Below are 25,629 nucleotides of genomic sequence, written 5' to 3'. Positions count from 1 at the left end.
TGGAAGCAAGTCTTCCTCGGTTCCGAGGGACTGCCCCCTATGAATGAATGAATGTAGGAAAAGGCCAATGTGTGCAAAATAAGATCCCACAAACACCACCGTGATCACGACCGGCTCAATTGTTTTTTTTTTTCAGAGACGTTGGTTGTGGGATGAAACACTACCCCTCCCCTCGCCCCCCTCCCCACCCCCACCCGCTCTTCTTTGAAATAGTGCCCGTGGGATCTTTTACGTCCACCGGAGAGAGCAGATGGGTGCCTCGGTTTAACGTCTCATCTGAGAGACGGCACTAGAGGTATAGGTGTGCACGTGGTCCCTAGCACTTTCGGAAAAGGGACGGGGGAATTTTGTGACCGGAGAGGAGATGGTGGGGGGTGGGGGGTATGGGGGAGGGCAAAGGGAAGATGAGCCACCTGGAATGTCAGAGGGATGTGCTGGGTAAATGGACCCTTTTGAAATGCTTTCGAAAAGTGCCAAGTGGGGAATAAGGTGGGGTCCAAATTATTTTATTGTGTCAGCTGTGGCTCAGTGGGCAGCACTCTCACCTCTGAGTCAGGCGGTTGTGGGTTCGAGTCCCACTCCAGGGACTTGAGCACAAAAAAATCCAGGCTGACGCTCCCAGTGCAGTGCTGAGGGAGCGCCGCACTGTTGGAGGGACAGTACTGAGGGAGTACTGCACTGTCAGAGGGGCAGTACTGAGGGAGCGCCGCACTGTCGGAGGTGCTGTCTTTCAGATGAGACCTTAAACCGAGGCCCCGTCTGCTCTCTCAGGTGGACATAAAAGATCCCACGGCCACTATTTTGAAGAAGAGCAAAGGGGTTATCCCCGGTGTTCTGGGCCAATATTTATCCCTCAACACAGCGAAAACAGATTATCTGGGTCATTATCACATTGCTGTTTGTGGGAGCTTGCTGTGCGCAAATTGGCTGCCGCGTGTCCCACATTAAAAAGTACTTCTTTGGCTGTAAAGCGCTCCGAGCACGTCCGGCGGTCGTTATATAAATGCAAGTCTTTCTTTTATCAAATGTTGCTTGCGTTTCTCGTTGAACAGAGTTGAATTTTTGTACATAAGAACGGAAAAAAAAGTAAGGTTTGAAAGATGTTTCGTTTTTAATCTAACGTTGTCGGCCAACTGCTCCCGAAACAGGAAGTGACATAACAAAACGATTTGGCGACTTTGAGAGGGGGCGGGGGGGGAGGAAAAAAAAATGTCAGGGAGCAGATATATGGGAATACTAGAGTTAGCTGTTCGCCTATCCCGATCGCGGTCAACGGATGCGGGGAACTAAAAGTGGGTGTACTTTTGGCGCATTTTGGGGAGTGAAGTTTGACCTTTAACCTTTGTCAAAACGAAAATAAACTGCAATGAAGCATTTTATTCCCCGTTCACATTGGGCACATTCGACCTGTTCTAATACATTTAAACAGCTGCTTTCTCTGCTGAGCTCTTGCATGGTGGGCAGTGCTCCTTGTTGCTTTAGTTACATCTGATCGCGCTCCAGACTCCTCTCCACCCTTGTTCTCAACTCGCGCACCGCCTCATCCATATCTTGGCCATCTATTTTCTCTTTGTTGCCCTTGGGCTTGGAGTCAGGCGCTTTGCCTTTCTTCTTGTCCTTCTGCTTCTTGTCTTCCTTACCCCCCCGCAGCTTCTCCCCTTTCTCTCGCTCCTTCTCCCCTTTCTCTCGCTCCTTCTCCCCTTTCTCTCGCTCCTTCTCCCGCTCCCTCTCCTCTTTGCCCCGCTCCCTCTTCTCTTTGCCCTTGCCCCCCCGCTTGTCCTCCTTGCCCCGCTTCTGCTTGCGGTCCTCCCTCTCCCGCTGCCTCTTCTCCTCCTTCTCCCGCCGCTTGAACTCCCTCTCCCGCTGCCTCTCCTCCTTCTGCTGCCGCCGCTTCTCCTTGTCCTTGCCCCCCCGCTTGTCCTCCTCCCCCCCCCGCTTCTGCTTGCGGCCTTCCCGCTCCCGCTGCTTCTTCTCCGCCTTTTCCCTCTGCTGCCTCTCCTTCTCCATCTGCCTCTCCTCTTTCACCTTCTGCTTCTCCGCCTTCTCTCGCTGCTTCTTCATCTCCTTCTCCCCTTTGTCCTCCTTGCCCTTCGATTTATCTTTCTGCTTTTTCTTCCCAACGTCCGCCCTCGTCCTGCCGCCTTTCTCCTTCTCATCCCGTTCCCTCGGCTCTTGGGCGACGGGCCGTGCCGGCTTCTCCTTGACCTTTTCCTCTTCTTTCTCATCCGCCTTCTCCGCCTTATTGAAGAAATTGAAACCAATAGACCCTGCCAACACAAGCAACGACATCGGTCAGAATTCTGAAGACCTTTAACTCAGCATTTTCCTAAGAAATGAGAGCAGGAGTCGGCCATTCGGCCCCTCGAGCCTGCTCCGCCATTCAATGAGATCGTGGCTGACCTTCGATCTCAACTCCACTTTCCCGCCCGATCCCCATATCCCTCGATTCCCCGAGAGTCCAAAAATCTATCGATCTCAGCCTTGAATATACTCAAAGACTGAGCCTCCACAGCCCTCTGGGGCAGAGAATTCCAAAGATTCACCACCCTCTGAGTGAAGACATTTCTCCTCATCTCAGTCCTAAATGGCCGACCCCTTATCCTGAGACTGTGACCCCTGGTTCCAGACTCTCCAACCAGAGGAAAACATCCTCCCTGCATCTACCCTGTCAAGCCCCCTCAGAATCTTGTATGTTTCAATGAGTTTTCATGGGGAACTGAATGGGGTGAGGTGGTCGACACAGTCTGTTGCCAATCTCATCTCTCAACGCTGAAGCCTGGATCTAAATCCATTCCAGAGTGATAGGATGAAAAACTCGTCTTTACGTGTGTTGTTTTAATTGAGAAACATAAGAACATAAGAATTAGGAGCAGGAGTGGGCCATACGGCCCCTCGAGCCTGCTCCGCCATTCAATGAGATCGTGGCTGATCTTCTACCTCAACTCCACTTTCCTGCCCGATCTCCATATCCCTTGATTTTCTTAGAACCCAAAAATCTATCGATCTCTGTCTTGAATATACTCAACGACTGACCCTCCACAGCCCTCTGGGGCAGAGAATTCCAAAGATTCACCACCCTCTGAGTGAAGACATTTCTTCTCATCTCAGTCCTAAATGGCCGACCCCTTATCCTGAGACTGTGACCCCTGGTTCTAGACTCCTCAAATGACAGGCCAAAGCTCAAGGCTCAAGACCCCCATCGTGTTTGATGAAAAGGGGTACAGAGACGACTCACTAGGCTGATTCCGGAGATGAGGGGGTTACCTTATGATGATAGATTGAGTAGACTGGGTCTTTACTCCTTGGAGTTCAGAAGGATGAGGGGTGATCTTATAGAAACATTTAAAATAATGAAAGGGATAGACAAGATAGAGGCAGAGAGGTTGTTTCCACTGGTCGGGGAGACTAGAACTAGGGGGCACAGCCTCAAAATATGGGGGAGCCAATTTAAAACCGAGTTGAGAAGGAATTTCTTCTCCCAGAGGGTTGTGAATTTGTGGAATTCTCTGCCCAAGGAAGCAGTTGAGGCTAGCTCATTGAATGTATTCAAATCACAGATGGATAGATTTTTAACCAATAAGGGAATTAAGGGTTATGGGGAGCGGGCGGGTAACTGGAGCTGATCAGCCATGATCTTGTTGAATGGTGGAGCAGGCTCGAGGGGCTAAATGGCCTACTCCTGTTCCTAATTCTTATGTTCTTATTATGTTCTTACGGCTAAGGGGATCAAGGGCCATGGAGAGAAAGCAGGAAATGGGTACTGAGGGAATGATCAGCCATGATCTTATTGAATGGCGGTGCAGGCTCGAAGGGCCGAATGGTCTACTCCTGCACCTATTTTCTATGTTTCTATTAAAAGGGAAGACAAGATGACAAAAGGTCATCCCAAGTTTGGGTTACAAGAGCCTGTAGATTGGAAGAGGGAGCAGGATTTGAGAGGGTTGTCCTATGAGGAGAGATTCAGCCGATATTCTCCAGAGTTTAGAAGAATGAGAGGTGAAAAATTCTTACAGGGCTTGACAGGGTAGATGCAGGGAGGATGTTTCCTCTGGCTGAGGAGTCTAGAACCAGGGGTCACAGTCTCAGAATAAGGGGTCAGCCATTTAGGACTGAGATGAGGAGAAATTCATTCACTCAGAGGGTGGTGAATCTTTGGAATTCTCTGCCCCAGAGGGCTGTGGAGGCTCAGTCGTTGAGTACATTCAAGGACACCCTCAAAGCCTCCTTGATAGAGTGCAACATCCCCATCGCCACCTGGGAATCCCTGGCCAAAGACCGCCATAAGTGGAGGAGGGCGCTGAGCACCTCGAGTCTCGTCGCCGAGAGCGTGCAGAAAACAAGCGCAGACAGCAGAAGGAGCGTGCGGCAAACCAGTCCCACCCACCCCTTTCCTTCAACCACTGTCTGTCCCACCTGTAACAGAGACTGTAATTCCCGTATTGGACTGTACAGTCACCTGAGAACTCACTTTTAGACTGGAAGGAAGTCATCCTCGATTTCGAGGGACTGCCGATGAGGATGATGATATTCAAGACCGAGATCGATAGAATTTTGGGTACTAAGGGATATGGGGACATGGTGGGTAAGTGGAGTTGAGGTCGAAGATCAGCCATGATCTTATTGAATGGTGGAGCAGGCTCGAGGGGCTACTCCTGCTCCTAATTCTTATGTTCTTAAGCAGCGAATACCGACGGAGAGGAGTCCCATGGTGTTGAGGCGCTGGGAAAGAATGCGTCAGAAGAGGAGATGGTACAATGAGCCTTTCTTTCACCAGTGAGCAAGCAGGGAGGAGATCAACAATGGCCTTCATTTATATAGTGCCTTTAATGTAATTCCCAGGTGTCGATGGGGATGTTGCACTTTATCAAGGAGGTTTTGAGGGTGTCCTTGAATATACCCAAAGACTAAGCCTCCACGGCCCTCTGGGGCAGAGAATTCCAAAGATTCACCACCCTCTGAGTGAAGAAATTTCTCCTCATCTCAGTCCTAGCTGGCCAGGGGCAGCACGGGCCCAGCCCACACTGTGCGATATATGTGTGCGCACTAGGTCCGTGCAGCAGAGCTGGTCTCCAGTCGTCCTGGTTAACCCTTGCCACTGGACCAAGACCTGGCTCTGTCAAGCCCGTGTGGTGGCTGATGTGCAACGGCCACCCCACATTAAAAAAATCCACGCACAGGCATCTTCCACCCTTCAACATATAGTTCGGGATCCGGAATATTAGGTCCTTCATTGACACACCTGTGAACTTTTTGACGGTGGAAGCAAGTCATCCTCGATACGAGAGACTGTCTATGAATGTAAAGAAATGTCCCAAACCGTGCACAGGAGTGTAAATGAGACAAAGCGTGACACAGAGCCCTATGAGGAGACAAGGGCAGGTGACCAAATGCTTGGTCAATGAGGTAGGTTTTAAGGAGTGTCTTAAGGGTGGACAGAGAGGCAGGGAGCAGCAGAGAAGTTTAAGGAGGGTATTCTGGAGCTGAGGTCTGAGATAGCTGTTCTGCATCTTCTTGTATTCGGACAGAAGACAACCCTTCTCTCAGCTCTAGCCTCCAAGTTCTTTTTCTCTATGTAATGTATTTGCTTCATGGGTTCGTTGCTTAAGAATTCATAGCAACACGTTGCTATTAAGAGCTAGTTGACTTATTAGCAAAAGGTTTAACAATCACACGACACATTATCGGTTCATCCACCAGGCTCACAACCACCTGCCTCAACGTGGATCCCCCGAACCCAAATGGCTGGGGTTTTATTGAGTCTTGTGAACATCATGTGACTGGCTAAGCCACTCCCAACTCAACAGCTCGACAACTATTTTAATTGAAGCTGTAAATCAAATGCCCCCTTGGTTAAAGGGGCACTAAAACCAACAAATGAACAAATTAAACTTTAGACATTGAACAGATCAAATTAAAATTTGGTTGCCAGGGGATGATGATGCACTCCAGTCCCTCCGGCGCCCACCTCTCGCGGAAGGCCACGAGCGTACCAGTGGACACCGCGTGCTCCATCTCCAGCAACACCGTGGCTCGGATGTAACCGCGGAAGAGAGGCAGGCAGTCGGGCTGAACGACCCCCTCGACCGCCCGCTGCCTGGACCGGCTGATGGCCCCCTTGGCCGTGCCCAGGAGCAGTCCTACGAGGAGGCCTTCCGACCTGCCCGCTCCCCTCCGCACAGGGTGCCCAAAGATCAGGAGGGTGGGACTGAATTTGAGGAGCAGCCCCTTCAAATTCAACAGCTCTATCAACCCGTGAGCATGCAGGTGCGTACAGTACACTCTTCAATAATGTTTTGTCTCTCGCTCTACTTTACCACTGCTCCAAAGTTTATTACTTCTCTGAGTTTATCTTTCCTATCCCTCCAAACTCCAAACAAATCTTGGATGCTGTCATCCAAAACTTTGCTGCCCCGTGTCCTAACTCGCACCAAGTTCTGCTCACCCATCACCCCCTGTGCTCTCTGCCCCGTGTCCTAACTCGCACCGAGTCCCGCTCACCCATCACCCCCTGTGCTCACTGCCCCGTGTCCTAACTCGCACCGAGTCCCGCTCACCCATCACCCCCTGTCCTAACTCGCACCAAGTCCCGCTCACCCATCACCCCCTGTGCTCGCTGCCCCGTGTCCTAACTCGCACCGAGTCCCGCTCACCCATCACCCCCTGTGCTCGCTGCCCCGTGTCCTAACTCGCATCGAGTCCCGCTCACCCATCACCCCCTGTGCTCACTGTCCCGTGTCCTAAATCGCACCAAGTCCCGCTCACCCATCACCCCCGGTGCTCGCTGCCCTGTGCCCTAACTTGCACTGAGTCCCGCTCACCCATCACCCACTGTGCTCTCTGCCCTGTGTCCTAACTCGCACCAAGTCCCACTCACCCATCACCCACTGTGCTCTCTGCCCTGTGCCCTAACTCGCACCAAGTCCCGCTCACCCATCACTCCCTGTGCTCGCTGCCCCGTGTCCTAACTCGCACCGAGTCCCGCTCACCCATCACCCCCTGTGCTCGCTGCCCCGTGCCCTAACTCGCACCAAGTCCCGCTCACCCATTACCCCCTGTGCTCTCTGCCCTGTGTCCTAACTCGCACCGAGTCCCGCTCACCCATCACCCCCTGTGCTCGCTGCCCCGTGCCCTAACTCGCACCAAGTCCCGCTCACCCATTACCCCCTGTGCTCTCTGCCCTGTGTCCTAACTCGCACCGAGTCCCGCTCACCCATCACCCCCTGTGCTCGCTGCCCCGTATCCTAACTCGCACCAAGTCCCGCTCACCCATTACCCCCTGTGCTCTCTGCCCTGTGCCCTAACTTGCACCGAGTCCCGCTCATCCATCACCCACTGTGCTCACTGACCTACATTGGCTCCTGCTCCGGCTACTGCACCTCAACTTTAAAGTACTCATTCGCTTGTTCGAATCCCTCCATGGTCTCACCCCTCCCTATCTCTGTAATTCTTTCTCCAGCCCTACAACCCGCCTAGATCACCACACTCCTTTAATACTGTACTCTTGCACCCACCTCCCCTCCCCCCACTCTGATCTTTGGCGGCCGTGCCTTCAGCTGGCTTGGAACTAAGCTCCAGAACTCCCTCCTGTAATGCATGCATCTGTGAACATGCTCACGGGTTTGTAGAGCTGTTGCATTTGAAGGGGCTGCTCCTCAAATTCTGGTTGCACTTCAGTCCCACACTCCTGATCTTTGGGCACCCTGTGCGGAGGGGAGCGGGCAGGTCCGAGGGCCTCCTCGTAGGCCTGCTCCTGGGCCTGGCCAAGCATGTCATTAACCAGTCCAGGCAGCGGGCGGTCGAGGGGGTCGTTCAGCCCGACTGCCTGCCTCTCTTCCGCGGTTACATCGAGCCAGGGTGTCCCTGGAGATGGAGCACGCGGTGTCCACTGGTACGCTCGCAGCCTTCCGCAAGAGGTGGGCGCCGGAGGGACTGGAGAGTAGCATCACCCCCGGCAACCAAATTTTAATTTGACCATTTAAAGTTTGTTTAAATTGTCAGTTTTAGTGCCCCCCTCCCGCCTTTAATTAGGGGGCATTTGATTTACAGGTGTAACTAAAATAGTTGTAGAGCTGTTGCTCTGTGAGTGGCTCAGCCAGTCACATGATGTTCACAAGACTCAATAAAACCCCGGCCAGTTGAGTTCAGATTCTCCACGATAAGGCATGCAGTTGTGAGCCTGGTGGATGAACTGGTCAGGTTCAATTTGATTGTTAAACCTTGCCACTAAAGCAACTAGCTCTTTACAGCAAATGTGTAGCTATGAATTCTTAAGCAAAGAACCCATGAAGAAAATACATGACACTCAGCCTAAAACTCGACGCCTCTCTCTCCTCCTTTAAGATGCTCCTTCATAGCTACCCCTTTGACCAAGCTCTGCCTCACCTGTGCTAATATCGCAAGTGGTTCAGTGTCAAATGTTGTCAAAAAATGCTTCCATATCCCCCTACCTATTAATGCGAATCATTAATTGCTCCTGTGAAGCACCATGGGACATTTTAACTACGTGAAAGGCGCTATATAAATGCAAGCTGTGATCACAAGTAGAAATCTGGCTGGTTTTCCCCCGTTCCTCCTCCCCTGGCCAAGGGAGCCGTTGGAGGGAAGCGTTAGAGGGTAGCTAGCTACGAGCGGAATGGTAGCCAGATGTGGTGGTCTTTATGGCTTAATGTTGTGTCGTTAGCCGCTAAGCCACCATGGTCAGCGCTGACAGGTCAGATCCTGCCTGAGATGCCACAGGAGTACCGGGTGAATCAAGGCCCTTTGCCCACCCACCTCTCCCATTGACCATTCCTATTTTACCCAAACAACGTGAGCCAGTCCATCAAATGCCATACCTCGACCCTTCTTCTTTTTCTTCGGCCTGTCGGATAAAACCATAACGAGAGCTGAGGTAAATCTGCAATGTGGCAACAACCTATAAACCTATCATTTTTGTTCGCGGTATGTGGGCGTCGCTGGCAAGGCCGGCATTTATTGCCCGTCCCGAATCGCCCTCGAGAAGGTGGTGGTGAGCCGCCTTCTTGGACACAACTGAGTGTCTCGCTGGGCCATTTCAGAGGGGCAGTTAAGGGTTAACCACATTGCTGTGGGTCTGGAATCACATATCGGCCCAGACCGGGTAAGGACGGCAGATTTCCTTCTCTGATGGACATTAGTGAACCAGATGGATTTTTACCACAATCCGGTAGTTTCATGGTCACCACGACTGATACTAGCTTTGTGTTTTAGATTTATTTAATTAACTGAATTTCAATTGGTGGGATTTGGGGGCTGAAAGTGCCTTCCTCTATAAGCTCCATTAGAGGTGGGAACGGAGCAGATTGGCCTCACTGACCAGGGGCGGATGGATGGGCCCACCCGGGGCCGGCAGCGATGGGAACAGGTTTCAGCACTGCCCGCTTTCCCACCGAATCGCAAACGCTCCAACCCCTCACCGACCGATGGCGACCCCCTTTCCGATCCCCCGCGGGAAATCGCCCCGCGCGGGCTAAGTATTGGCCCAGGACACAGGGGAGAGCTCGTCTTCGAAATACTGCCGTAGGATATTTTACGTCCACCCAAGATAGCAGACACGGGCCTCGGATTTAACGTCTCATCTGAAAGACGGCATCTCCGACAGTGCGGCGCTCCCTCAGCACTGCCCCTCTGACAGTGCGGGGCTCCCTCAGTCCTGCCCCTCCGACAGTGCGGCGCTCCCTCACCACTGCCCCTCCGACAGTGCGGCGCTCCCTCAGCACTGCCCCTCCGACAGTGCGGCGCTCCCTCAGCACCGCCCCTCCGACAGTGCGGTGCTCCCTCAGCCCTGCCCCTCCGACAGTGCGGCGCTCCCTCAGCACTGCCCCTCCGACAGTGCGGTGCTCCCTCAGCCCTGCCCCTCCGACAGTGCGGCGCTCCCTCAGCCCTGCCCCTCCGACAGTGCGGCGCTCCCTCAGCCCTGCCCCTCCGACAGTGCGGCGCTCCCTCAGCACTGCCCCTCCGACAGTGCGGCGCTCCCTCAGCACCGCCCCTCCGACAGTGCGGCGCTCCCTCAGCACTGCCCCTCCGCCGGAGAGTGAGCCTGGATCAATGTGCTCGAGTCTCCGGAGCGGGACTCGAAACCACGACCTGCTGACTCAGTGGCGTGGAGTAGCTAGCTGCCGAGCCATTGGCCGAGACTTTGAACCTCCCCCCAGCCCGCCCCACGTATCGAGCAGGAATACCCACGGTTCGACCGGAGGCCAGCGCTCTTGTTCCTCGTCGAAATCGGGCACGCTGTCAGCGTCGCTCCCGCCCGTTTTGCTGGATCCACTTTTCTTGCTCCTTTTGCTCTGGGTCCTCTCACTGCAATCCTCGCTCTTGCTCATTCGACTCTTCTTGCTGCTTGCATGGCTGGCCTCATAGAACTCCCTCATGCCCTAAAGCGGGGGGGGGCGAGGGAAGACACAAAGTAGACAAAGGGAGAAGAATGATTGCGCCGTATGTAAGGGCGGAAAAAAAAAAGAGATTCCTGTGATATTCGTAACAAAAGTCGTCCGGTGAAAAATAACTCTCTTGGGACCGAGTGTCACGTCGCCCAGTTTGCCGACGATCCAAAGGTGGGAGGAAAAGCAATGTGTGAGGAGGACACAAAAAAAAATCTGCAAAAGGACATAGACAGGCTAAGTGAGTGGGCAAAAATTTGGCAGCTGGAGTATAATGTTGGAAAGTGTGACTTTGGCAGAAAAAAAAAATCAAAGAGCAAGTTATTATTTCAATGGAGACAGATTGCAAAGTGCCGCAGTACAGCGGGACCTGGGGGTACTTGCGCATGAAACACAAAAGGTTAGTATGCAGGTACGGCAAGTGATCAGGAAGGCCAATGGTATCTTGGCCTTTATTGCAAAGGGGATGGAGTATAAAAGCAGGGAAGTCTTGCTACAGCTATATAAGGTATTGGTGAGGCCACACCTGGAATACTGTGTGCAGTTTTGGTTTCCATATTTACGAAAGGATATACTTGCTGTGGAGGCAGTTCAGAGAAGGTTCACTCGGTTGATTCTGGGGATGAGGGGGTTGACTTATGAGGAAAGGTTGAGGAGGTTGGGCCTCTACTCATTGGAATTCAGAAGAATGAGAGGTGATCTTATCGAAACGTATAAGATTACGAGGGGGCTTGACAAGGTGGATGCAGAGAGGATGTTTCCACTGATGGGGGAGACTAGAACTAGAGGTCATGATCTTAGAATAAGGGGGCGTCCATTTAAAACTGAGATGAGGAGAAATTCTTCTCTCAGAGGGTTGTAAATCTGAGGAATTCACTGCCTCAGAGAGCTGTGGGAGCTGGGACATTGAATAAATTTAAGACAGAAATAGACAGTTTCTTAAATGATAAGGGGATAAGGGGTTATGGGGAGCGGGCAGGGAAGTGGAGCTGAGTCCATGATCGGATCAGCCATGATCTTATTGAATGGTGGAGCAGGCCCGAGGGGCCGTATGGCCTGCTCCTGCTCCTATTTCTTATGTTCTTATGTTCCCTCCTGTTTTTTATAAACCTCCCCCTGATCTTATATATATTTTCTCTCTCTCTGTGTTTCCCACGGCAGCTGGTGATAATTCCCCCATTCTCACCCTATCTAGACGCATCTTTTGTTCCCTCACTTGTCCCATTACCATCTCAAGTCGGCCCATCATCCCTTTTGTCTCTCTAATCTCTCCTGCCGTCCCCCCCCTATCACAGACCTTCCCTTTTGTTCTTTCCTCCCCTCCCCCTTAAGAAACTGTTAAATTTTGAATTATTGCCAGTTCCGACGAAGGGTCACAGACCCGAAACCTTAATTCTGTTTTTCTCTCCACAGATGCTGCCTGATCCGCTGAGTATTTCCAGCATTTTCTGTTTTTATTTCAGATTCCAGCATCTGCAGTATTTTGCTTTTGAAAAATAAAACTTGTGCCTCGTGGATCTTGTAATATACGCACCTGTGAGCATGCGCACCAGTTTGCAGAGCTGTTGCACTGTGAGTGGCTTAGCCAGTCATGTGATGTTCGCAAGACTCAATAAAACCCCAGCCAGTTGGGTCTAAGTCATCCACGATGAGGCATGCAGTTGTGAACCAAGTGGATGAACTGGTAATGTGTCGTGTGATTGTTAAACCTTTGCTGATAAACCAACTAGTTCTTAATAGCAATGTGTTGCTGTGAATTCTTAAGCAAAGAACCCCTGAAGCAAATACATTACAGATTTCATGGTCTCGGAGTGGGGTTTACTGGAGTGATACTAGGGGGTGAGGGACTTCGGTTAGGTGGATAGACTGGAGAAGCTGGGGTTGTTCTCCTTGGAGCAGAGACGGTTGAGAGGAGATTTGATCGAGGTGTTCAGAATCACGAAGGGGTTTGATAAACAACAACAACAACTTCTATTTATATAGCGCCTTTAACTTAGCGAAACGTCCCAAGAACGCTTCACAGGAGTGTTATGAGACAAAGAATTTGGCACCGAACCACATCAGGAGAAATTAGGGCAGTGGCTTGGTCAAAGAGCTAGGTTTCAAGGAGTGTCTTAAAAGAAGATAGAGAGTAATGAGGCGGGAGGTTTAGGGAGGGAATTCCAATGATGGAGTGATTAAAATCAGATTCTAATAAAGGGTTTATATAGCGCCTTTCACAACCTGGATGTCCTGAAGCGCTTTACAGCCAATGAAGTACTTTTGGAGTGTAGTCACTGTTGTAATGGGGGTAAACGCGGCAGCCAATTTGCGCACAGCAAGCTCCCACACACAGCAACGTGATAATGACCCAGATAATCGGTTTTATTCCTTATGTTGATTGAGGGATAAATATTGACCCCAGGACACCGGGGAGAACTCCCCCTGCTCTTCTTCGAAATAGTGCCCGCGGGATCTTTTATATCCGCCTGAGAGGGCAGACGGGGCCTCGGTTTAACGTCTCATCCGAAAGACGGCTCCTCCGACAGTGCGGCGCTCCCTCAGCAGTAATTTGGGAGAAATTACTTAAGGGGAGGGCCGAGAGTGTGGTGAGTAGACGAAAGGCAGGAAGTGCGATGAACTGAGGTGCTCTTGCAGAGAGCCGGCATGGGCTGAATGGCCTTCTTCTGCGCTGTAACCATTCTATGATTCTGATGAAGGGGTGGGAGGTTGAGCAGAGGGGGCCTCTGGAAAAGTGTATGCCCTCAGCAGAGCTGCGGGGAAGGTGGGGGTGGTGACAGAGGAAATAAGAACATAAGAATTAGGAGCAGGAGTCGGCCATTCGGCCCCTCGAGCCTGCTGCGCCATTCAATAAGATCATGGCTGATCTTCGCCCTCAACTCCACTTTCCCGCCCGATTCCCTTAATATCCAAAAATCTATCGATCTCTGTCTTGAATATACTCAACAACTGAGCCTCCACAGCCCTCTGGGGCAGAGAATTCCAAAGATTCACCACCCTCTGAGTGAAGAAATGTCTCCTCATCTCAGTCCTAAATGGCCGACCCCTTATCCTGAGACTGTGACCCCTGGTTCTAGACTCCCCAGCCCGGGGGGAAACATCCTCCCTGCATCTACCCTGTCAAGCCCTGTAAGAATTGTGTATGTTTCAATGAGATCACCTCTCATTCTTCTAAACTCTAGAGCATCCAGGGAAAGTCCAGAACCAGGGGTCACAGTCTAAGGATAAGGGGTAAGCCATTTAGGACCGAGATGAGGAGAAACTTCTTCACCCAGAGAGTGGTGAACCTGTGGAATTCTCTACCACAGAAAGTTGTTGAGGCCAATTCACTAAATATATTCAAAAAGGAGTTGGATGTAGTCCTTACTACTAGGGGGATCAAGGGGTATGGCGAGAAAGCAGGTAGGGGGTACTGAAGTTGAATGTTCAGCCATGAACTCATTGAATGGCGGTGCAGGCTCGAAGGGCCGAATGGCCTACTCCTGCACCTATTTTCTATGTTTCTATGTTTCTATGTATAGGCCCATTCTACACAATCTCGCCTAATAGGACAACCCTCTCATCCCAGGAATGAACCTAATCAACCTCCGTTGCACCGCCTCCAAGGCAAGTACATCCTTCCTTGGGTAAGGAGACTCCGGGTGTGGTCCCACCCTGTACAATTGTAGCAAGACTTCCTTACTCTTATACTCCAACCCCCTTGCAATAAAGGACAACAGGCCACTTGCATCTCTGCTATTCGCCTCAACCACTCCATGTAGTAGCAAGTTCCACATTGTCTGGGTAACAAAGTTTCTCCTGAATTCCCTATTGTTTTTATTCGCGACTATCTTATATTTATGTCTGGATTGATTTAGGAACATAGAAGCAGGAGAAGGCCATTCAGCCCCTCGATCCTGTTCCACCGCCCAATCAGAACATGGCTGATCTCCATCTACCTGCCCTGGTTCCATAACCTTTAATACTCTTGCCTAAACTCTCGCGAATATAGGCCTCGTCTACTCAATCTCTCCTCATTGACTGGAAAAGCAGGAATCAGTCTGGTGAATCTTCATTCCACTCCCTCTATGGGGAGCACTGAGATGGCAAGGATATACTTAAGAAAGGATATACTTGCTTTGGAGGCAGTTCAGAGAAGGTTCACTCAGTTGATTCCAGGGATGAGGGGGTTGACTCATGGAGGACAGGTTGAGTAGGTTGGGCCTCTACTCATTGGAGTTCAGAAGAATGAGAGGTGATCTTATCGAAACGTATAAGATTATGAGGGGGTTTGACAAGGTGGATGCAGAGAGGATACTTCCACTGATGGGGGAGACTGGAACTAGAGGGCATCATCTTAGAATAAGGGGCCGCCCATTTAAAACTGAAATGAGGAGAAATTTCTTCTCTCAGAGGGTTGTATATCTGTAGAATTCGCTGCCTCAGAGAGCTGTGGGAGCTGGGACATTGAATAAATTTAAGACAATTTCTTATCTGATAGGGGATTAGGGGGGCAGGCAGGAAAGTGGAGCTGAGTCCATGATCGGATCAGACATGATCTTATGGAATGACAGAGCAGGCTCGAGGGGCTGTTTGTCCTACTCCTGCTCCCGTTTCTTATGTTCTTATATTCTCTGTTAACCTCCTCGACCTTTCCTCGTGAGTCAACCCCCTCATCCCCGGAATCAACCGAGTGAACCTTCTCTGAACTGCCTCCAAAGCAAGTATATCCTTTCTTAAAGGCTTGCCATCTCAGTGCTCCCCATAGAGGGAGTGGAATGAAGATTCACCAGACTGATTCCTGCTTTGCCAGTCAATGAGGAGAGATTGAGTAGACGAGGCCTATATTCGCGAGAGTTTAGGCAAGAGTATTCAGGGTTATGGAACCAGGGCAGGTAGATGGAGTTAAGATGCAGATCAGACGTGTTCTGATTGGGCGGTGGAACAGGATCGAGGTGGGGGCGTGGGGGGGGGGAGGGTGAGGGTGGGGGGGGGGGAAGCAGGGGAGGGGTGGCGGGGGCTGGAGGGGGTCTCTGCGAATGAGGTGCTGACGCCCTCGGCGGCCCGAGCTCCACTTACCGGCGACATCTCCGGCGGCTCCAGCTGCCAATCGGAGAGCTCGGTGACCGAGGTCTCCCGGCTGCCCTGCTCCAGGATGCACTCGATCTCGGGCGTCACAGCCTCGTAGCCGTACACATCCTCCGGGGTGGTGCGCAGCAGGGTGACCAGCTTCATCCATCGCTCAAACACCTCGTTCTCGCAGTCCGGGTGCACGTAGAGCTGCAGGTAGAAGGCCCGCCCGTTGGCCAGCTTCAGGCGTAGCCGCCGGTTGTACACGTCGTGGATGGAGATGTTGACAAAGCTCAGGGGGAAGAGCCTGCGACAGAAAGCGGGGCGGGGGTGGTGGGGGGGGGGGGGGAGAGAAATAAATACAAGCAGTCTGGGGGCGGGCAGCATCAGCGATTCTTACACACACACAAACCCAGCACCGGAGGGCTCGAGACAAGTCCTGGCACGGACACACTCAGATCATCATCACTGTGAGCAAGGGCAGCCGGGACGATAGAAAGGAAGGAAGGAAGGAGAGAAAGGTAGGAAGGAAGGAAGGAAGGAGAGAAAGGCAGGAAGGAAGGAAGGAGAGAAAGGTAGGAAGGAAGGAAGGAAGGAGAGAAAGGTAGGAAGGAAGGAGAGAAAGGTAGGAAGGAAGGAAGGAAGGAAGGAGAGAAAGGTAGGAAGGAAGGAAGGAAGGAGAGAAAGGTAGGAAGGAAGGAAGGAAGGAAGGAGAGAAAGGTAGGGAGGAAGGAAGGAAGGAGAGAAAGGTAGGGAGGAAGGAAGGAAGGAGAGAAAGGTAGGAAGGAAGGAAGGAGAGAAAGGTAGGAAGGAAGGAAGGAAGGAGAGAAAGCTAGGAAGGAAAGAAGGAGAGAAAGGTAGGAAGGAAGGAAGGAAGGAGAGAAAGGTAGGAAGGAAGGAAGGAGAGAAAGGTAGAAAGGAAGGAAGGAAGGAGAGAAAGGTAGGAAGGAAGGAAGGAGAGAAAGGTAGGAAGGAAGGAAGGAAGGAAGGAGAGAAAGGTAGGAAGGAAGGAAGGAAGGAAGGAAGGAGAGAAAGGTAGGAAGGAAGGAAGGAGAGAAAGGTAGGAAGGAAGGAAGGAAGGAGAGAAAGGTAGGAAGGAAGGAGAGAAAGGTAGGAAGGAAGGAAGGAAGGAAGGAAGGAAGGAAGGAAGGAAAGAAAGGTAGGAAGGAAGGAAGGAAGGAGAGAAAGGTAGGAAGGAAGGAAGGAAGGAGAGAAAGGTAGGGAGGGAGGAAGGAAGGAGAGAAAGGTAGGAAGGAGAGAATGGTAGGAAGGAAGGAAGGAAGGAAGGAAGGAAGGAAGGAAGGAAGGAAGGAAAGGAAGGAAGGAAGGAAGGAGAGAAAGGTAGGGAGGAAGGAAGGAGAGAAAGGTAGGAAGGAGAGAAAGGTAGGGAGGAAGGAAGGAAGGAAGGAAGGAGAGAAAGGTAGGAAGGAAGGAAGAAAGGAAGGAAGGAAGGAAGGAGAGAAAGGTAGGAAGGAAGGAAGGAGAGAAAGGTAGGAAGGAAGGAGAGAAAGGTAGGAAGGAAGGAAGGAAGGAAGGAAGGAAGGAAGGAAGGAAGGAAGGAAGGAAGGAAGGAAGGAAGGAAGGAAGGAAGGAAGGAAGGAAGGAAGGAGAGAAAGGTAGGGAGGAAGGAAGGAGAGAAAGGTAGGAAGGAAGGAAGGGGAGAAAGAAATATTTGCATTTATGTAGCGCCTTTCACGACCACCGGACGTCCCAAAGTGCTTTACAGCCCAATGAAGTACTTTTGGAGTGCAGTCACTGTTGTAATGTGGGAAACACGGCAGCCAATTTGCGCACAGCAAGCTCCCACGCACAGCAATGTGAAAATGACCAGATAATCTGTTTTTTTGTTATGTCGATTGAGGGATAAATATTGGCCCCAGGACACCGGGGCTAACTCCCCCTGCTCTTCTTCGAAATAGTGGCCTTGGGATCTTTTTCATTCACCCGAGAGAGAGACGGGGGCCTTGGTTTAACATCTCATCCGAAAGACGGCACCTCCGACAGTGCGGCATTCCCTCAGCACTGCACTGGGTGTGTCAGCCTAGATTTATGTGTTCAAGTCCCTGGAGTGGGACCATGAAGCTGTCAGATTGTCGTAAAAACCCATCTGATTCACTAATGTCCCTTTAGGGGAGGAAATCCGCCGCCCTTACCCGGTCTGGGCCTATACGTGACTCCAGACCCACAGCAATGCGGTTGACTCTTAACTGCCCCATGAAGGCCTAGAAAGTCGCTGAGTTGTGTCAAACCTCAGGGAGGATAAGGAATGGGCAATAAATGCCTGGCCAGTTATGCACAGATCATAAGAGATTAAAAAACTAGGCGAGTTAAAAGTATCGCACATGGGACTGCAGCACCAATGCGTGAAGCACTGACTGCAATTTAACCCGACAGAATGTCTACCCTCAACAGTCAGCTTCTTAACGTAGTCGTTCACTTTCCACAGTTTGTCTCTGCGCCCAATGATACGAACTATAACTTGCATTTATATAGCGCCTTTAACAGAGCAAAACCTCCCAAGGCTCTTCACAGGACTGTAATCAGAGAAATAATTGACAGTAGACTCTGTGTATATACTATGACGGTACCACTAGAGGGTGCAACTGTGGGAGGCCCAGACAGGAGCTGTATAAAAGGCTGGTCACCACAGGGTGAAGGCACTCTGCAGTTACAATAAAGAGACTAAGGTCACAGCAGTTCAAGCAAAGCACGAGGCCTCATGGAGTTATTCTACAGATAAGTAGAGACTTACTAACTGGCGACGAGTACAGATCTTCAACGTTGAGATTCTCCCAGAATCAAAACTCACTGGCCAGTACTGTGCAGAAAAGACACTGAGCCACAGAAGGAGAAATTAGGCCAGGTGACCAAAAGCTTGATCACAGAGGTAGGTTTTAAGGAGCATTTTTAAAGGAGGAGAGAGAGGCGGAGGGGTTGAGCGAGGGAGTTCCAGAACCTGGTGCCCAGGCAACAGAAGACACGACCAGCAATAGTTGAGCAAAGGACATTGGGAATGTACACCAGGCCAGAATTGGAGGAGCGCAGACATCTCGGGGAGTTGTGGGGCTGGAGGAGATTACAGAGATAGGGAGGGGACGAGGCCACGGAGGGATTTGAAAACAAGGATGAGAATTTTAAATTGAGAGAGCATCAGATTCAGTCGTGATGCCCCCCATGGTAAAATAATAAGAGGTCTACTGTGCAGCTGACGCGCAGCAAGATAGAATGAGAAGGGACTGTTACTTTAACAACAACTTGCATTTATATAGTGCCTTTAACATAATAAAATGTCCCAAGGCGCTTCACAGGAGCATGATCAACGAAAATTCGACACCGAGCCACATAAGGAGATATTCGGTCAGAGGACCAAAAGCTTGGTCAAAGAGGTAGGTTTTAAAGAGGGTCTTAAAGGAGGAAAGAGAGGTAGAGAGGCGGAGAGGTTTAGGGAGGGAGTTCCAGAGCTTGGGGCCCAGGCGACAGAAGGCACGGCCACCGATGGTGGAGCGATTATAATCAGGGATGGTCAGGGGGGCAGAATTAGAGGAGCGCAGACATCTCGGGGGGTTGTGGGGCTGGAGGAGATTACAGAGATAGGGAGGGGGCGAGGGCCATGGAGGGATTTGAAAACAAGGATGAGAATTTTGAAATCGAGACCAATGTAGGTCAGCGAGCACAGGGGGTGATGGGTGAGTGGGACTCGGTGCGAGTTAGGACACGGGGCAGCGAGCACAGGGGGTGATGGGTGAGTGGGACTTGGTGTGAGTTAGGACACGGGGCAGCGAGCACAGGGGGTGATGGGTGAGCGGGACTCGGTGCGAGTTAGGACACGGGGCAGTGAGCACAGGGGGTGATGGGTGAACGGGACTGGGTGCGAGTTAGGACACGGGACAGCGAGCACAGGGGGTGATGGGTGAGCGGGACTCGGTGCGAATTAGGACACGGGGCAGTGAGCACAGGGAGTGATGGGTGAACGGGACTCGGTGCGAGTTAGGACACGGGGCAGCGAGCACAGGGGGTGATGGGTGAGTGGGACTCGGTGCGAGTTAGGACATGGGGCAGCGAGCACAGGGAGTGATGGGTGAGCGGGACTCGGTGCGAGTTAGGACACGGGGCAGCTGAGTTTTGGTTGAGCTGAAGAAGTCACATTGTTAAAATCCGCAGTCTGAGTTAGCAACAAAACAAACATCATGAGCCTGAGCCACAATCCCATCATACCCTTGAGTTTTGCAGTGTTTAATGTTTCAGCTTCTGCAGCAGTTGGTTGCTGCCACCAAGTGGCTGATTTGTGACATTGCTGCTGATTGCATTGCAACCAGAACCCATATAGAGCAAGGGTTGTACTGATACCCTCAGGATGCCCCACATCGCCAGTGAATGACATTTGTCACCTCGTACAATCATAGAAGCTTACAGCACAGAAGGAGGCCATTCGGCCCCTCGAGCCTGCTCCACCATTTAATAAGATCGTGGCTGATCTGATCATGGACTCAGCTCCACTTCCCCGCCCGCTCCCCATAACCCTTGACTCCCTTATCGCTCAAAAATCTGTCTGTCTCCGCCTTAAATATATTCAATGGTCCAGCCTCCACAGCTCTCTGGGGCAGAGAATTCCACAGAGTCACGACCCTCTGAGAGAAGAAATTCCTCCTCATTTCCATTTTAAATGGGTGACTCCTTATTCTGAAGCTAAACCCCCCCTAGTTCTAGATTCCCCCACCAGGGGAAACATCCTCTCTGCATCTACCCTGACAAGCTCCTTCAGAATCTTATATGTTTCAATTATGTTTCGATAAGATCACCTATCAGTCTTCTGAACTCCAATTAAGAAAGTAAATGGTATATTGGCCTTTATTACAAGAGGATTTGAGTATTAAGAGTAAAGACGTCTTACTGCAATTATACAGGGCCCTGGTGAGACCACACCTGGAGTATTTTGCACAGTTTTGGTCTCCTTACCCAAGGAAGGATACACTTGCCATAGAGGGAGTGCAACAAAGGTTCACCAGACTGATTTCTGGGATGGGGGAATTGTCCTATGAGGAGAGATTGAGCAGACTAGGCCGATATTCTCTAGAGTTTAGAAGAATGAGAGGTGATCTCATTGAAACATATAATATTCTTGCAGGGCTTGACAGGGTAGATGCAGGGAGGATGTTTCCCCCCGGGCTGGGGAGTCGAGAACCAGGGGTCACAGTCTCAGGATAAGGGGTCGGCCATTTAGGACTGAGATGAGGAGAAATTTCTTCACTCAGAGGGTGGTGAATCTTTGGAATTCTCTGCCCCAGAGGGCTGTGGAGGCTCAGTCTTTGAGTATATTCAAGGCTGAGAGCGATAGATTAAGGGAATCATGGGGCATGGGGATAGTGCAGGGAAGTGGAGTTGAGGTCGAAGATCAGCCGTGATCTCATTGAATGGCGGAGCAGGCTCGAGGGGCCGAATGGCCGACTCCTGATCCTAATTCTTATGTTCTTATGTTCCTAATCAGTACGTCTTAATTTTCCTCATCTTCTCTCCTAACCCGTGCAGCCTTGGTCCTGCCCATCACCACTGGCCATTGGCCATCACTGCGATTCCTCAACAACGAACATTAGGCCGGGGCTAGGGTTTCCAGTTTCCTTACCTGGTGAGTTCCATTGGGCATCTATCGTCGGAAACCTGGCAGTTACACATCATCTCCTTCAAAGCGTTAATGGGTCGGGCCAGCAGCATGACGTTGGGGAGGGTGAAGTTAGGGCTTGTGGAGGTCACGCCCACCGTCACCACGGTAACCTGGTTATGGATGTTCAGGACTTCTCCCTTCTTCGTAACCTGCGAGAAACGGCGAGCAGTAAATCCTGGCTTTCAAAACCCACTCACGCTGCTCCTTTCAAGGTGAGTGGAACCTGCACTACACCTGTCCCTGGGGTGCCCCACTGCACCTGTCCCTGGGGTGCCCCACTGCACCTGTCCCTGGGGTGCCCCACTACACCTGTCCCTGGGGTGCCCCACTGCACCTGTCCCTGGGGTGCCCCACTGCACCTGTTCCCGGGCTGCCCCACTGCACCTGTCCCTGGGGTGCCCCACTGCACCTGTCCCTGGGGTGCCCCACTGCACCTGTCCCTGGGGTGCCCCACTGCACCTGTCCCTGGGGTGCCCCACTACACCTGTCCCTGGGGTGCCCCACTGCACCTGCCCCCAAGCTGCCCCATTGCACCTGTCCCTGGGGTGCCCCACTGCACCTGCCCCCGGGCTGCCCCATTGCACCTGTCCCTGGGGTGCCCCACTGCACCTGTCCCTGGGGTGCCCCACTGCACCTGCCCCCGGGCTGCCCCACTGCACCTGTCCCCGGGCTGCCCCACTGCACCTGCCCCCGGGCTGCCCCACTGCACCTGTCCCTGGGGTGCCCCACTGCACCTGTCCCTGGGGTGCCCCACTGCACCTGTCCCTGGGGTGCCCCACTGCACCTGTCCCTGGGGTGCCCCACTACACCTGTCCCTGGGGTGCCCCACTGCACCTGCCCCCGGGCTGCCCCATTGCACCTGTCCCTGGGGTGCCCCACTGCACCTGTCCCCGGGCTGCCCCATTGCACCTGTCCCTGGGGTGCCCCACTGCACCTGTCCCTGGGGTGCCCCACTGCACCTGTCCCTGGGGTGCCCCACTGCACCTGTCCCTGGGGTGCCCCACTGCACCTGCCCCCGGGCTGCCCCACTGCACCTGTCCCTGGGGTGCCCCACTGCACCTGTCCCTGGGGTGCCCCACTGCACCTGTCCCTGGGGTGCCCCACTACACCTGTCCCTGGGGTGCCCCACTGCACCTGTCCCTGAGGTGCCCCACTACACCTGTCCCTGGGGTGCCCCACTGCACCTGTCCCTGGGGTGCCCCACTGCACCTGTCCCTGGGGTGCCCCACTGCACCTGCCCCCGGGCTGCCCCATTGCACCTGTCCCTGGGGTGCCCCACTGCACCTGCCCCCGGGCTGCCCCATTGCACCTGTCCCTGGGGTGCCCCACTGCACCTGCCCCCGGGCTGCCCCATTGCACCTGTCCCTGGGGTGCCCCACTGCACCTGCCCCCGGGCTGCCCCATTGCACCTGTCCCCGGGGTGTCCCACCGCACCTACCCCTGGGGTGCTCCACGGCACACGGAGCGAGCGAGGGAGGGAGGGAAGGAGGAGATGGAGAGAGAGTAGCGATTGAGAGAGAGAGAGAGAGGAGAGTTTGAGAGAGAGAGAGAGAGGGGAGATTGAGAGAGAAAAGAAATATTGAGAGAGAGAGAGAGAGAAAGAGATTGAGAGAGAGGAAAGATTGACAGAGAGGAGAGTGAGGAGAGATTGAGAGAGAGAGGGAGAGAGATAAGGGGCGATTGAGAGAGGCGATATTGAGGGAGAGAGAGAGAGGAGAGATTGACAGAGAGGAGATATTGAGAGAGAGAGGGGAAGAGATTGACAGAGAGAGGAGTGTGACAGAGAGAGAGAGGAGCGATTGAGAGGAAGAGAGAAAGAGAGAAGGATAACGAGAAGAAAGAAAGAAAGAAAGAAAGAAAGAAAGAAAGAAAAAACAAGATTGAGAGAGAGAGAGAGAGAGAGAGAGAAGGAGAGATTGACAGAAAGGGAGGAAGAGAGATTCATATTGCACTTTTCAGGGCCTCAGGAACCCTCGGGCTTCTCTACCAATGAAGGACGTTGGATAGATTCAGTGAGTGGGCAAACCTGTGGCAGAGGTTCAATGTGGAGAAGTGCGAGCTCATCCCCTTTGGACCCAAGAAAGATCGATGAGCGAGGACTGTGGAGGAGCCGAGAGATTTAGGGGCCCAGGTACAGAATTCACTCAACGCCGGTGGACAGCTCGAGGCCAGTGGGATGTTTCCTGTGTCTCCAGGGGGCTGGAATGTAAAGGTGTGGAAATGCCGCTACAGTTATATCGAGCTCTGGTTAGGCCCCATCCGTGTCCAGTTCTGGGCCCCGTCCCCCAGGATTGCTATATTGGCCTTGGAGTGGGAGCAGCCCAGATTCCCCAGAGTGATCCCGGGCATTAAAAGGGTTAAATTAAGAGGACACATTGCGTGGACTAGCCTTGTATTCCCTGGAATATAGAAGATTAAGCGGTGACCTAATTGAGGTGTTTAAGATGGTTAAAGATGTTGATAGGGTAGATAGAGAGAGACTATTTCCTCTGGCGGGGGGAATCCAGAACACGGGGGCGTCACCTTAAAATTAGAGCCAGGCCATTCAGGGGTGATGTCAGGAAACACTTCTTCACACAAAGGGTGCTGGGAATCTGGAACTCTCTCTCATCTTAAAATGCAGTTGAGGCTGGAGGTCAATTAAAAATATCAAAACTGATAAACTTTGGTTAGTCAAGGGTTACATAAGAACATAAGAAATAGGAGCGGGAGTCGGCCATTTGACCCCTCGAGCCTGCTCCGCCATTCAATAAGATCATGGCTGATCTGATCATGGTCTCAGCTCCACTTGCCCGCCCGCTCCCCATTACGGAACCAGGGCAGGTAGATGGAGTTAAGATGCAGATCAGCCATCTTGTGATTGGGTGGTGGAACAGGATCGAGGGGCTGAATGGCCTCCTCCTGTTCCTGCGTTCCTAAATCCAAGCAACCATGTCAAGGACATCGAGGCACTCGGGAAGGTGCAAAAAAAGATTGACAAAGGTGATACCAGAATTGAGAGGTGATACCCATCAGACTGAACAGGGCTGGGGCTCTTTTCTTGAGAGAAGAGAAGGCTGAGGTGTGACCTGATCGATTGTGGAAGGGTCTGATAGGGTCGACGCAGAAGATGTTGCCACTTGTGGGTGAGACCAGGACTAGGGTCCATAAATATAAGATAGTCGCGAATAAATCCAATGGCGAATTCAGGAGAAACTTTGTTACCCAGACAATGTGGAACTTGCTACCGCATGGAGTGGTTGAGGCGAGTAGCAGAGATGCAAGTGGCCTGTTGTCCTTTATTGCAAGGGGGTTGGAGTATAACAGTAAGGAAGTCTTGCTACAATTGTACAGGGCCCTGAGACCACACCTGGAGTGCTACGCATGTCATGTATTCAACCAGCATTGTAACCCATGTATAATCTGACCTAAGCTGTACACTGTGAGAACAATGACCACTAGGTGGTGAACTTGTGGGAGACATTCCTAACCTGGACCTTCAGGTATAAAAGGGGAAGCTCCACCCACTTCCATCACTTGAGTGCTATGGAATAAAGGACAGGTCACAGACTGACCTCTCAAGCATGGGCCTCGTGTACATTTATACTGTATAGTAAGGACGTATCAATGCACAGTTTTGTTCTCTTTATCTAAGGAAGGATATAATTGCCTTGGAGTCGGTACAACGGAGGTTCACTCGATTGATTCCTGGGATGAGAGAGCTGTCTTATGACGAGAGATTGTGTAGAATGGGCCTATACTCTCCGGAGTTTAGAAGAATGAGAGGTGATCGCATTGAAACATACAAGAGTCTGAAGGGGATTGACAGGGTAGATGCTGAGAGGTTGTTTCCCCCGGGCTGGGGAGTCTAGAACCAGGGGTCACAGTCTCAGGATAAGGGGTCGGCCATTTAGGACTGAGATGAGGAGAAACTTCTTCACTCAGAGGGTGGTGAATCTTTGGAATTCTCTGCCCCAGAGGGCTGTGGAGGCTCAGTCTTTGAGTATATTCAAGGCTGAGATCGCTAGATTTTTGGAGTCTAAGGGAATCAAGGGATCGGGCAGGGAAGTGGAGTTGAGGTCGAAGATCAGCCGTGATCGAATTCAATGGCAGAGCGGGCTCGAGGGGCCGAATGGCCGACTCCTGCTCCTATTTCTTATGTTCCTATGCCACTAAGGGAAAGCTTGATAAGCGCACGAGGGAGAAAGGAATAGTGGGATATGCCGAGAAGGTGAGATGAAGTACGGGGGTCGGGCGGAGAATGGCGTGGAGCATAAAGACCGGCACGGACCTGTCAGGCCGAACGGCCTGTTTCTGCGGGGTACCCTCGGTGTAACCACCTCAGTGCGGGCAGGGGCAGGGTATTTGGTGACATGTTACCTGCACAAAGTCGCTCTCGAAGATGGGCGCGTATTTGAAGGGATCATATTCGCCGTAGAAGAGGTGCTGCTGGAGAGCCCCAGGTGTCGGGGATTCGGTGCAGATCTTCTGTTTGGCGAGAGGGCTGCACAGCTTTGTTCCTTCACTATCCGGGGAGACCAT

At 52.1% G+C, this 25,629-nt stretch overlaps 1 protein-coding gene across 1 annotated transcript; it reads right to left on the bottom strand.

The window, feature by feature from the left end:
• Nucleotides 1-1,482: 1,482 nt before the first annotated feature.
• On the bottom strand, nucleotides 1,483-25,629 carry LOC139230288 (Golgi-associated RAB2 interactor protein 3-like). The gene is made up of 6 exons (XM_070862117.1): nucleotides 25,468-25,629; nucleotides 21,070-21,257; nucleotides 15,459-15,756; nucleotides 10,204-10,394; nucleotides 8,835-8,860; nucleotides 1,483-2,267 (listed from the first exon to the last, which is right to left on the bottom strand). The coding sequence occupies exons 1-6, from the start codon at nucleotides 25,627-25,629 to the stop codon at nucleotides 1,483-1,485; spliced, it is 1,650 nt and encodes a 549-aa protein (XP_070718218.1).

The sequence above is a fragment of the Pristiophorus japonicus genome, chromosome 19, assembly GCF_044704955.1.
Source record: "Pristiophorus japonicus isolate sPriJap1 chromosome 19, sPriJap1.hap1, whole genome shotgun sequence".
NCBI lineage: Eukaryota > Metazoa > Chordata > Chondrichthyes > Pristiophoridae > Pristiophorus > Pristiophorus japonicus.
This window is presented reverse-complemented; position numbering and strand designations above follow the sequence as displayed.

What these genes read in the sequence shown, in the direction of transcription:
- LOC139230288 (XM_070862117.1), bottom strand. Translation starts at nt 25,629, where the DNA reads ATGGTCTCCCCGGATAGTGAAGGAACAAAGCTGTGCAGCCCTCTCGCC. An exon ending in AGCCGCCGGAGATGTCGCCG is followed by an intron (nt 10,395 to 15,458) that starts GTAAGTGGAGCT and finishes CCCCCGCTTTAG; the next exon opens with GGCATGAGGGAGTTCTATGA. An exon ending in GAAAAAGAAGAAGGGTCGAG is followed by an intron (nt 2,268 to 8,834) that starts GTATGGCATTTG and finishes TTGTGTTGGCAG; the next exon opens with GGTCTATTGGTTTCAATTTC.